This window comes from Cibotium barometz, chromosome 29, assembly GCF_041138505.1.
Source record: "Cibotium barometz isolate CiBa-2024 chromosome 29, ASM4113850v1, whole genome shotgun sequence".
In the NCBI taxonomy this organism is placed as follows: domain Eukaryota; kingdom Viridiplantae; phylum Streptophyta; class Polypodiopsida; order Cyatheales; family Cibotiaceae; genus Cibotium; species Cibotium barometz.
Window position 1 is genome coordinate 45,986,251 of NC_141074.1, and position 12,370 is coordinate 45,998,620.

Below are 12,370 nucleotides of genomic sequence, written 5' to 3' on the forward strand. Positions count from 1 at the left end.
AGAGTTCCAATAAGCACAATTTGCCTATCCTGTTCTCTATCACAAACAATGCATTTATCATTTGAAAATTCAACATAAAGACCCCCCCTTGCTAGAGTGGGCACTGAAAGTAGATTCTTCTTTATAGCTAGAACAAAAAGTACATTTTGAAGATAAAGATCCTCACCACTACTAGTAGTAAGGCAAATCTCACCAATACCTTTGATTGAATATTTGCACACATAACTGTGTGACCAGCTTGCACAGACTCCATATTCTTGACTAAACTTCTTTCAGAAGTAATGTGCTTAGAGGCACCATTGTCAAGAAACTAAGTGTCAAAGACAGTTACATTAAGGCATGAATCTTGGTCAGGATTAAAGCTGAAAATAGACATAAGTGAGAAGTCTTCTAGTATAACATTCACAAAGTCCTCTTTCTTGGCAATATAGTTATTTAGGTTTGCTGTAGAGCTCCAAACCCATGGAGGCTTCAAAGTGAAAAGAAAAAAAAAAACAAGAGATTCCCCAAAATCAAAGCAAGCTTCAATGGAAGCTTTGATACCATTGTTAGCTCACAATGGAGCTAAACTCTCACACACACAATGCTCAATGAGAAGAGCACAAGGGTGTATAGTGTGTAAGAGAATGGCTAGCTCATTAGCAAGGGAACAAGAGCTCAAAGTTAGTACAAGGTGAAAGTATAAAATGAGCAACAACCTTGTTGTTTATATACTAACTAACCCTAAGGTGTCCGTTCGCACCTAGATGTATGTGGGGAAAAACCCAGCGGGAAAAAGTGCCCGTAGGAAGGACATGGGTGGCCTCACATGTAGTGCTACTATAAATAGTTAACAAACACACCACGGGTGGTGTGGCAACGTTTGGTTTCCAAGATGGGATTGGTGCAAGCACATACATTCGTTACAAGCTCATAACATCAATTAAGGATTAAGCATCCATCGGGCTGAGAAGATGAACCAACTTAAGAAAATCAAATAAAATCAACTATTATCTAGTGTGTTCCCTATTGGAAAAGGGATTTTAGAGAGAGAGAGAGAGAGAGAGAGAGAGAGAGAGAGAGAGAGAGAGAGAGAGAGAGAGAGCATGGGTATAACATGTAGCACCTTCTTATCTTGAGAAGGTATGACAAAATTATACGTTTAGAAAGAGCACCTAAGGAACCTCTATGCTTGCTGCCAATATTCCCTAAGACCGGTGCCCCATGGAGTATTTTCATTGCTTAATTCACCCAAAAAGCATGCTTGCCATCTTCAATTGCTGATTTGCATCTGGGACATACTCCAGCAATAGAGTTCCTTTGAAGCAATTCGAACTCAAGGGGTATAGCCAACATACATACTCTCCATAGAAAAGTTTGAGCTTTCACTGGAATTTGCAACTCCCATAATAGACTCCATCTCTTCATCCAAGTACTCAAGCACCACCTTACTTTCCATATTTTGTTACATTATCTCACTTTTACTCATTTCCTCATATACAGCCTTGGTAGTAATTTTGTCCAATTTGACCCCATTGAACTAGGCCCAATCATGCATCCAACAGGCTCCATTGTAAAGTAGTAGAAATCCAGCCCTTCTCAACCTCTTCTAACACATAATTTATGATCTATAGTTCACTCTGATTTATTCCGAATTCCCCCCTAATTTGATGCAACTCTTTCTAGCCCACTTGTGAGAAGTCCCAGAGGTCTCCTAGTCTCTGTTGTTTAACTTCCTAGATGTTCTTACATTAAGTTGAGCCAAAGGGGGGTTAAATCTGTGGGTCCACCAAATACCTAGGCTAAAAAAGGAGTTCCTAGAAGCCCTAGTACACCCATCCCATTTTATGAACCCCATCGCCTCTTTCTAGTTCAGGCATAGAAACTTGCAAAAGGGGAAATTCGCAATTTTCAAAGGAGCATAAGACAACAACTTATCCTTCCAATCCAACCCAACCCACTCGCCTTTAAGTTGAACCCAATCCACTTGCCTTTAAGTTGAACCCAATCCACTTGCCTTTAAGTTGAACCTCAGATACTTCCACAACCTCTTTTAGAATCCTAGTCCAAAATCTTTCCTATTGAAGACATTTAGGTAGGCTAATTACAACCCTAACCATATCATGAGTGGGAAAATGCACAATCCCTAATCCTCCCACCTTTTTGGGCAAGCTAACTTTATCCCAAGCCAGCCATGCAGATGCCTTCATACCATGATTGCAGTTTCTCCAAATGAAATCTCTGATTGGGGCCATAATCCTTTTCCAATGGCACTTTCTAAATTCTACCACCACAGGATAGAGGAACATAATGTAGGCATTAAGGACTGTGTTAACAATAGCCATCTTATCATGAAATGGAACTCTGATCCCTTCCCATTTCTTCAACTTGCCACAGAACCTTTCAATTGTCCAATTGGTCAGCTCCTTGTTAGTCACTCCAACCCTAAAAGGCACCCCCAATTGCCTTACAAATTTTCCCTTCTTAATAACGTTCTCATTATCAGCTTTCAAAAACAACAAAGAATCATCAACAAAACATTGAATGGTGGATGGGAGCTTGTAGGTCAAGGGATTTTGGGGTGACTGGTTACTAGGGAGGCTGACTAACGGGGGAGGAGTTACTAAGGTATTGTTGTTTGTGGGGGATTTGGAACTCTAGGAATTCGCTGATATTTCAAAGAGGGTCTAGTTAGGGGATGGATGTGTCAGAGATGATATTCAAATGTGTGCACTATTGTTGGTATGTATATTATATAAGTGTCAGAGATGATATTCGAATGTGTGCACTATTGTTGGTATGTATATTATATAAGCTGAATGATAACTTGTTTGCTAAGTCAGTGGTAGGGATAAGCTGATGCAGGCCCTAGTTGATGGGATATAGTACCCTAACATTTGCTGAAATATGGCAGGTTTACACTTGGAAAGATGTGAAGACCAAATTCCCCAAATTTGGGCCCAAAACTAGGACGTGGTACCAAAAGGAGAAGCAACCAGTGTATACTTTCTTGGCTTTAATTGAAAACCCTTTAGGCAAGAGACGAGTGGTGAAAGTTTGGTCTAAAGGTGACTACTTTGAAGAGCATACTCCTAAGGGATGCACTTGTGACACTCTACTTGTGGCTTGTATATGCAGTTGGGTTACAACATATCTTGGGAGATGTCTTCTTTTGTATGGGAGGATGAGAGACGGGATCAAATATGTGCTCTACTTAATAGAGATTAGAAATAGAATAGACGTGGTAGCAGATTTGTTGTAAATGAGAGCTTTTGCCTTGTCAATATAAATATATATACTTATTGCAAAAAAAACAAACTAATACACCCTTGGGGCAACATATATTCGTCTTTGCTTTAGCAATGTGTGCATGATCAATTAATTACTCATGGTGGGTGGAACATTGAGATCTAACGGGCTAGAATATGACACGTAAGGTGATTTTAAAAGCTGGAAGGCAAGACCTAAAGTTGTGTTTGTCAGCTTCCCCTGTTTAAAAGCTTATTGGGTTTCTTCAGGGATTTCAACCAACTGAAGCAAGAACGCTGTCTGTGCAGACGAGTTGGGGTCAGGTTAATTACCGCAGGTGGGTTTTACATATAATTTTTGTCCTGTTTTCTGTGGTTGTGAATCTTTACAAATGATCAGTTCACAAAGTGAAAAAGCTTGAATTTGCTAGGGTTTCTGTCTATGGCATTTACGCTGGCTTTTTTTAATACATAGGAAAAGCTGGAACTCTGGCTATGGTGTCTTGTCTTGCTTTTTATTCATAGGAAAAGCTTGAATTCTGTCTGTGGCGTTTAGTCTGGCTTTTCTCTCCAAACAGGATGGGTTTCCCCCTCCTCTGTAGCCACAAAGACTGTCTGTGCAGGAGTTAATAGCTTAAATTTCCTAGTGCTTCTGGATTTAGCGTATAGTCTGCCTTTCCTGAGCGGGTAGACGGACTTTTTCTACTTATGGATCAGGTACCATGGCCTTTTAGGTCACACACAAGGTCTGGCTCTGTTGGAAGACAGGTTTTTTTTTTTTTGGGTTGTTTAATGCTCTTTTGTAAAATGAAATACTGCTTTAGTTTCCTGTTTTGAAAAGAGCTAGAATACAGAGTCTAAATCCTGAAAGGTAATTTCGTCAGCAGGCTGCAGGTTTGTTCCAGCCTTAACCCTCCATCGTCTGATGAATGAGAGAATCCTAAATCAAGATCACTTGGGCTGCTGCTGCCGTAATAAGCCTTCCAGTGCAGCCTTCGTGGTGGTGTTTCAAGGCAGATTTAGGTTGCATTGGAACAGCTGACATGTGGGATTCTGACAGCACGGAAGTTCCCTTTGGAAGAAACACTGCAGTTTAAATCACAGGACATTTAGGATAATATGAGGCTGCGATATGCCATGGTATGCGCCTCCAACCAAAACCGGAGTATGGAAGCACATGCTCTCTTGCAGAAGAGGGGATTTGATGTGAGCTCTTATGGCACCGGTGCACATGTCAAGTTGCCAGGACCTTCGATCAGAGAGCCCAACATCTATAAATTTGGCACGCCCTATCGAGCTATGTTCGAGGACCTCAAACGCAAGGACCCTGAGTTGTATCCTTTCCCTGACCATGGATGCAGTTGTGCGAGGAACGCGTGTGGATGTGGTGTGACTGAGCAGCTACTACTGGTTGTAAAGTGCTAAATTTGAGACACTGCACATTGTATTATTTGCCATGTATTTGTTATATTTTTTTTCTTTAGCTGTAAGAACATACTATCTAACTGTGTATGGATTTGTGTGTCATTGTAAGAAACGTATTTTTGCATTTCAAAGCCAAAATTTGCGCAGTGGTGTCACATTTGTGCAATTTTCTGAATGTTTCCTCGAATTGTATTGATATGTGGTGCCAATTTTGGTGAAAGGGTTGTTTATGTTGTATACTATGGCTGGGTTCAGAACAGTCTTTGCCCTTGCAATGGGTGGCAGTTGGACTGGCAATCTTACCCATCCATCCCCGATGGGTGGGCCCTGGTGAAGGTTGAGCAGCTGAATGGGCAAGATTGCCTGTCCATCCCCAATGGAGGCGGCCAAGATTTGTTCTGGTGACTTGGAGGATTGTCCTATACCCACTCTATGCATCCTCTCAACTCATCGTTAACTTTTGAGACCTTGCTCTCAACATAGCATACCTGTACTACTGAGTATAAGCTCGAGGTGTGGTTCATAACTCCTGTCTTTATTTTCTATCCGGTTTGCGTAGATGCTTCTTTCATCATGCTTCTCTTGGTGTCGTAAGCCTGCACACACACACCCATTGCTTTGGTTAACTTCAAGGCAAAGATTTGGTTTTTATACATCTATAGTGAACTGAAGCTGGCAACCTCCACCAGATCTGTCTTTTTGGTTTAAGGCAGTAGGGTACAGCTCCCAGCAACGGAAAATGTTATCTTACAAGGACTTAGGCGGTGTGCCATAGTCTACAGATGACACTATTTTATTCTCCTTTTTATGTCAAGTTCTAGTGGGTGTATCGCGAATGCCTGTGCGAATCTTAGGCCCTTACACATGAGGGCATATCTGTATGGGCAGAAAGGGGCTTAATTGCCCGTCCATCTGTAGTCCAGATGTTTCCATGTTTTAAGGGTGGGGGCTTATGTGTAAATTCCTGTACACTTTTACATCATCCAGACCTGGAGTGTGCATGCTAAGTGCGCCTTGACTGGTGGGCTTGTCAGAGTTGTTCTCCTTGGGGGGTTGAAGATTCTCCACTTGGTATCATTATGTGTACCTCTTTGATCTTAAGGAATGCATTACTTCTTGTTTTAGTTGTACATCTTTTTCCACGTAACCATGCAGGTATTCCACAACCTTTTTCCTTTTCACCTGAAGTGCTAGTAGGGTTCCTGGCCGTTACTACTTTCTTTACATATTGTAAAGCAGTGGGTTGTGACTTGTGAATCATGATTGTCTCTTAGCATTGTTGCAAATACTGACTATGATAATAGAGATGAAGCCACCTGTAAGATTAGCTACGAGATCAATATTCAACCTCAGATGGGCAGGTAGAGATTACACTTGATTACAGAGTTGCAGTCCGTACTTGCACTCAACCATGTGATTTGTACGGTACTTTGTGTACCCCACACATAATGTACATGGCGTTTCGTACGCTGTACAAAATGGGCCACCTTTGATATGATTTTGAAGTTTGTGTTTGTCCCACCCCTTATTAGGCAGCCCATATGCCTCATCCATGCATCCTGTATGCTTTCCTATGCAGCTTGTATGCACACTGTGTACACAACTATATACCGTATATTATATTTATAATACTTAAAACTAGAGAAAGTGTGGCATATTATATCGAAGCATCCAGCCCATATGAATAGGTATCACATGTCGTACATATTATACCTATTCATATTTTACCGATTGGTTCTAACTACCTTGCTTGATCATCTATCTTGAAAAAAAACCAAGTCATCTGCTAGATAATGCCCCTTCCCCAACTTTGGACGAGTGGGCAACAATGCCTGGACATACAAAGGGTCTAGCTGATAGAATGGAAGCATCATATTTAATGGGAGCTTTTGGTGCTTCTGCAAGTTTGAGATTCAGTAGTGCAAAATTTTGGGTGTCACCGTCCGTGTCTGTCATGTTAGTAAGTGTAGTGGATGTTAGTTACTTTGCAGGCTAATATTTTCCAACCAGGCCCTTTGTCTCTAATGAGCCTGACGCCGCTAGAGCACTACCGTTGTAGTTTTGAACTTACCGCAGTTTTGAACTGCTCAAGATGAATTGAGTACATCTGATTGGATGCGCCCTTAGTGATAACCTTCATTCACTATAGCCAGGTCTATGTTTCACATTGGAGTGACACAGGCCGAGCTCCATGGGGCTCTCGCCCTCTGCCAGCCCTCTGCCATGCAGGAAACAACCTTTTTGTTTCCCAAAAGATTATTTTTGTTATTATACTCAGTCTCCATAATTCCCGTGTGCAATGTGAGGTTGGATTGCAATTTTTCTGTTATATTTGTGCGAACTTTGGATAAACTTTTGTTTTTGTTCTCGTCAGTCTGGAAATGGCTGAAATGTGGTTGGGTTGAAACGGTGTTTGCAGGTCTGAAACGTGTTTCAGCCATTTCCCAAATGGCCCATTTCAGTCATTTCAGCCGTTCCCCCTACCGTTTCTGGCTTTCTGTTATTTTGGTTTCCATTTCAAGCATTTTCTTTGAACCTCCGCATCTGTATATGGTTTTTCTACCAATGGTCCTTGTTCCTGCTCCATGCATGTTTGTTTTGTTCCTTTACAGGGTTTACTTTTTATTTTTCCATTATTTTATAGCCGTCTGTGGCCTAGTTTTTCACTGTTACTGCTCTCCTGTGGCAGCCATTCCCTGTTGTCTGTGATCACAGTATCTTGGTCAGTAAATTAAGAGTTGGAAGTGTGCTGGCGTAGTGTGTGGTGTTCAAGTTAAACCCATCTTCTTACAATCACTTTCTTCAACCGGTTTCTATACTTAGCGTACGTTCCTCCTCTTGCCTCCGATTTTCTTTATTCTGGACGTGAAGGGAGCCCATGATGTTGAAATCTTGTTATCCTTTCCATGCTTCATTTAATTAAGTACAATCATCATTGTCTTGCATTCCTGTCATGAACTGGTGCATGGGACCCACTGGTGAACCAGATCTTATAGTGAAGGTGCATAGTGACCAGAATCAGTTGTAGCTATTTGAAAGTTTTTTGTCCCTGATCTTTCAAGGAGAAAATTGGGGGTTTTCCTGCTCCTTCCAGCTCCCTCTCTTCTTCCTTAGTTTGTACCTCCCTTGCTGATTTGGCGCTTCCCGTTTTTTTCCATTAAAAATCCCAATTCCATTCGCATTCCTGTTTCCATTTCCATTCTCGGTTTTTCACTAGTTATGATTTGAAGACTGTTATTTCTCCCCTCTCGTTTTACTGCCAACAAACTGCAAGACATGCCTGTATGGTATAGGCTATTCTGTGACGTCACTTGGAGTTTAAAGACAACACACAATCCTGGCCCTTTTTTCCACTGACTTGCTCCTGATTTCTCTTATCAGATTGGGAAGAAGCATGTTGCAACCTGTGTCTTCAGAATCTGAGGTTCTTCAATGCTTTTCATCAGGAGGATAGTGCAACCTTGGTGGTGAGTCGGTGACTTTTGGGTGGGCACTGCTTATGGTTTATCTTTGTTTGTCTAAACTTTGGCATAGGCATCTTATGCTTAAGATTGTTTCGGGATGAGTTTTGGCATTTGGAACATTCCAAATGCCATGTTCCATATGTTCTGAACTTTGTCCACGTTATGTGTGAGACATCCCCTCGTTGAAGTCTCTTTTGAACTATCTGAACCCCCATTGGAGCATACTTTGTTAACCCTTTTGGTTTACCTGATGCCTCCTAACACTTGTACGTGTGCAATGAATTTCTTCGTTTTGGGATTAGGAACCTTTGGAAGGCGTGACAGACCCATATGTAATGTGTGTATCAGAAGTTTCATACAACCTGGTTAATTTTGTTTGCTGCCAGTTGCTGAGTGTTCGGTGCTCTCCGCTACTACAAGGGAAGACATTTCTATCTGTTTTTGTGCAGGTCTCCCCCCAAAAGCTCTGCTCTTGATTTGTCAAACTCCTCCAGAGTTCTACTCGTCTCCTTGTGCATGCATATTATGAACACAGCTTTGAGCTGGGCCACATCTCAAGTGCATGAAGAGCCTGCATCAGCAATCATCTTGTTATTCAGCCGCTCCAATCTTTGTTGAGACCAGCAGCGCCCCTCTGCCCTGCCGGTTATAATGATCATCATTGTTTGGATCATGTTCAAGAACCGGTCTGTGGCCTCATATGGATACAAATCCTTGCATTATTTATTTATTTATTTTTTGTAGCTTTGGTTTTAGGGAGGCTGGTTTGCGTTTAAGCTGTCTGGCCTATCCACACCACAGCACTCCGAGTGAAAATTATGGTCAGAGTGGCAGTCCAAGGTGAGCAAGCACAGGATCCTGTGCAAGACCTGCTGAGCAGCCAGGCAATCCCACAGGAAGTGGCTCTGAGACTTTGTGGGGGGCCCATGGCGGCGGCAGCCTGCTAGGTGGTCTATGGTGGCAAGCCAAGTCCCCACCACGAGACCTTTGTGAGTGGTAGGCCATGGAGTTAAGCGATCCTATGGGGACTGAAGCTGCTTCAAAAATCCTGCCATGTTGGGGCAGTTATGTTGTGTATCTACCAAAGGTGTGTGCTGGGCATGGGGGACAATCTCGCTCACCTGTGGCTGGATCTCTCTTTCTAGCTGGGTGGAGTAGCTGAAGAAAATGGCCTGGTTTCAGGCTGTCAAGCAAGGGGATCACCCAACAGCCACTCTGCGATGTAGTCATTTTACAGTTGGTGGTTGGTGTTTATCACGTCTTCCTTTTACATTGCCTTATTTCATCTTGTGACTTAGAGCTGGTGGATCCTTGGTGTGCCCCATATGTGAGCTCCTTTTTTATAATGTGTGTGTTTTGAAGAACGCTAGTAGCCACTGATGATTCTGATGACATGACCATCTCAAGGCTAAAAACGTGAGCAGCTTGATGGAATTTTTTGAAGTAATATAGGTGGTCAGTTGCTGTGGTGCTGTTGATAGCAAAATCTGTTTTTTTATTAGCATTGTTTTGATGCAAATATGCTGTTGAGCCTTAATTAACACAGATACAAGAGGAATGGGCTCCTGCAAATGCTGAGGCGAAATCTTAGTGTCAAGGAAGCACCTCAACGGTGGCAAGAGAATGCAGCTGATGGCGTGTTTGATGTTATCTTCACATTCGAAGGGAGAGTTTTTGACATGGTCATTGAAGGTAATGCTGGGATTCCTTGCTGTTTTTTTCTGCAAAAGCTGGCTTTTGGGGTGTTATATACTCTTTTAATCTTCACTGAAGGGAGATTAACCTTGTGTTTAAAAACTTGCAGACCTGCAAAATCGAGATCTAAGATTGATGAAAAGTGTTTTGGTTGTTAACATTGACGTGAAAGACAATCACGAAGGGGCAGCAGTTGGAGCGAGATTAGCTCTTGATTTTTGCCGACAGGTGAGAGAGAGAGAGAGAGAGAGAGTTTGTTATACTAATGCCTTCAAAAGACCCGAAGGGTCTATGAGATCAGAAAATAATACAATAGCTCCATGAAAATATTGATCCATGGGAAAAAAAAGAAAAGAGAAACTGGCTACCTATACTATGAACATATGTTGATGAAAAGGTAGCCATGTGGCCGATACGAGAGAGAGAGAGAGAGAGAGAGAGAGAGAGAGAGAGAGAGATTATAATAGGCTGTTTGCCTATCCTTGTTTACCCTTAATTCAAATTCCTTGTTTACACTTAATTCAGGTTGCCTTTTTTTTGTTTAGCTTGAGACGGTTGATACGTGGGAGGATGAGATTGATAGCATCATACAAAGGTTTGAGAAACAACACAAACGAAGACCTATTTATTCGGTCTGCTTCTATTGATTCAAGCGTCTGATATGAAGGCACAGATTTGTCATCACAGCTACCCTGGGCTACTTTTTGATGATATCACAGCCTATTAACGCAGATGTTCAGAGTGTATGTGTTTTACATCAGAAAAATGGCAACGGCAATGTGAGACAATGAGAAGGCGGCTACTAGAAGGGTGTTATGCTGATGCGACATCAGAGTGGCAATAGAAGGTTGTCTTGGTCTCAAAGAATCCCACATTATTGTGGTTTATAGAGAGTTTCAGCTAGATAAGAACCTGGATGGAGAATGTGGTGCTGCAACCTTCTATGTACTTTTTAAGATGTCCTGGTGGAATGGTAAACAAAGAATGGGCATTTGCTATCATTTCTCTATAGTTATGTTATTGATGACAACTATATCATCAAACTAAAGCTGGTGCAGCATCTGTGTGTTTTACTTAGGCTGATTTGGATGATTCAAAGGCTGAGAGTGAATGGGTAATTTTATTTTAAGATATGACGATGATGCTAGGATGGTACGTTGGTTTGAATGAACTAGGTTGGGGGTTTGCTTGATTTTTTAAGCCATGAGGAACAGCTGTGCACTTCAACCCTTTGAGTGGGTTAGAGAGGCAGGCTAACTTGAGAACGGATAACGCTGATTTAGCACATGCAGTCGTGTTGCTGCATTGGGCGAGGTTTATGGATGATGTGTGGGGGGATTTTCCTTGAAACTAATATTCAATGGTTTCTCAAAACACTTGGGAGTTTTGGGAGTATGTACAAATTGTATAGGGCTATGGTTGTGAGCTCTCAATATATGTTAAAGTAAGAGAGGAGTTCAATGCTCATATGCCCTCATGGATCGAGCTTGCTTCAAGGCCATTGCCTTGATTTGCTCCTCACATTGTAATAATAATAAAAGTTTGTGAATGGTGAAGGTCCCTCCCCTTCTTGTTACGGCTTATGATTCTAGAAGTTTTATTGGTCATTTGCCTTTGACATAGGTGGAAAGTCTCCCATGTTAGGGCCATTTTATCATTTCTACTGCATCTAGAGCATTCTTTTGGTTCGTTTGAATTGGTAGCATGCAAACCATTCACATTTGTAGGCTTCATCGACCACCTTGTGCTAAAGAAGTGAGCTTGTTTTTAATCTCACTTACCTATCTTCTTCAAGTGTTTGCCACACCTTTGTCACATAAAATGGACTACTTGAACTTATTTACTGTACTTTAGCTTTATTTAAAGAACTCATGGGACATTTGATGCCCATGCCCGTTGTATAGATAAGCCAAACATAAGGATAGGCTTAGAATACAAATTTTAAATAAAGTTTTAATTATTTGATCGTAGAAATTTGGATTAAAAAAGGTTGGGCCAAAAAACTGTCACAATGTCTATGTTTGCAAGGCAAGCCAAAAAAGGGGAGGGAGCAAATAGATCTTTAGGGGGTGAGACACACTTTATGTCTCTTGGGCTAGTAGAAAGGAAAACACTTCTTGAAGGTGCTTCCATGCCAAGCAAAGACTTGTGTTCAATGACAATTTTTTCTCCAATTGACCTTTGATTTTTTGCTCACTTGCAATGCTTACAACACAATTTCATTTTCTACCTTGGCCTCTTTGAAAGTGTTATGTAAGAAACTTCCTTTTAGGGCACAGGGATTGATTACTCACACCCACCAAAACCATTTCTCACCTACCTCCACTTTTGGAAGAGTTCACTTGGATATTTATGAAAGTTAAGGTCCAATTGAGTATGGCTAAGGAGTGCACTATCAACAGTAACCCTTTCAAGTATACATTCTGACCATTGAATGCAAAGGATAAGTCATGAGAATCATAATCAATGCGAGGATTATGCACATGTCTCCATGGCATACCAAGAATAACATCATCATGAATATGAGAGCAAAGGTGCAATAAGAAAATTGTGAGGTTG

General features: G+C 41.5%; 1 protein-coding gene across 3 annotated transcripts; it reads left to right on the plus strand.

The window, feature by feature from the left end:
- The first annotated feature begins 3,392 nt into the window (after nt 1–3,392).
- LOC147622257 (Ssu72-like family protein) lies at nt 3,393–10,942 on the plus strand. Of its 3 annotated transcripts, none has more exons than XM_086823369.1 (6): nt 3,393–3,411; nt 3,498–3,565; nt 4,115–4,561; nt 9,663–9,808; nt 9,921–10,039; nt 10,357–10,942. In XM_086823369.1, the coding sequence occupies exons 3-6, from the start codon at nt 4,347–4,349 to the stop codon at nt 10,456–10,458; spliced, it is 582 nt and encodes a 193-aa protein (XP_086679495.1). In that variant the 5' UTR covers nt 3,393–3,411; nt 3,498–3,565; nt 4,115–4,346; the 3' UTR covers nt 10,459–10,942. The 3 variants fall into 3 exon arrangements, with proteins under 3 accessions (XP_086679495.1, XP_086679494.1, XP_086679493.1); XM_086823368.1 differs by having other exon boundaries at nt 3,398–3,416; XM_086823367.1 differs by lacking the exon at nt 3,393–3,411 and having other exon boundaries at nt 3,430–3,565.
- The last annotated feature ends 1,428 nt before the right edge of the window (nt 10,943–12,370 follow it).

Bases quoted from the DNA above. Each gene is read 5' to 3' on its own strand.
- LOC147622257 (XM_086823369.1), top strand. From the start codon at position 4,347: ATGAGGCTGCGATATGCCATGGTATGCGCCTCCAACCAAAACCGGAGT. The intron at 4,562-9,662 runs GTATCCTTTCCC...TAATTAACACAG, and splicing joins AAACGCAAGGACCCTGAGTT to ATACAAGAGGAATGGGCTCC. The intron at 10,040-10,356 runs GTGAGAGAGAGA...TTTTTTGTTTAG, and splicing joins CTCTTGATTTTTGCCGACAG to CTTGAGACGGTTGATACGTG.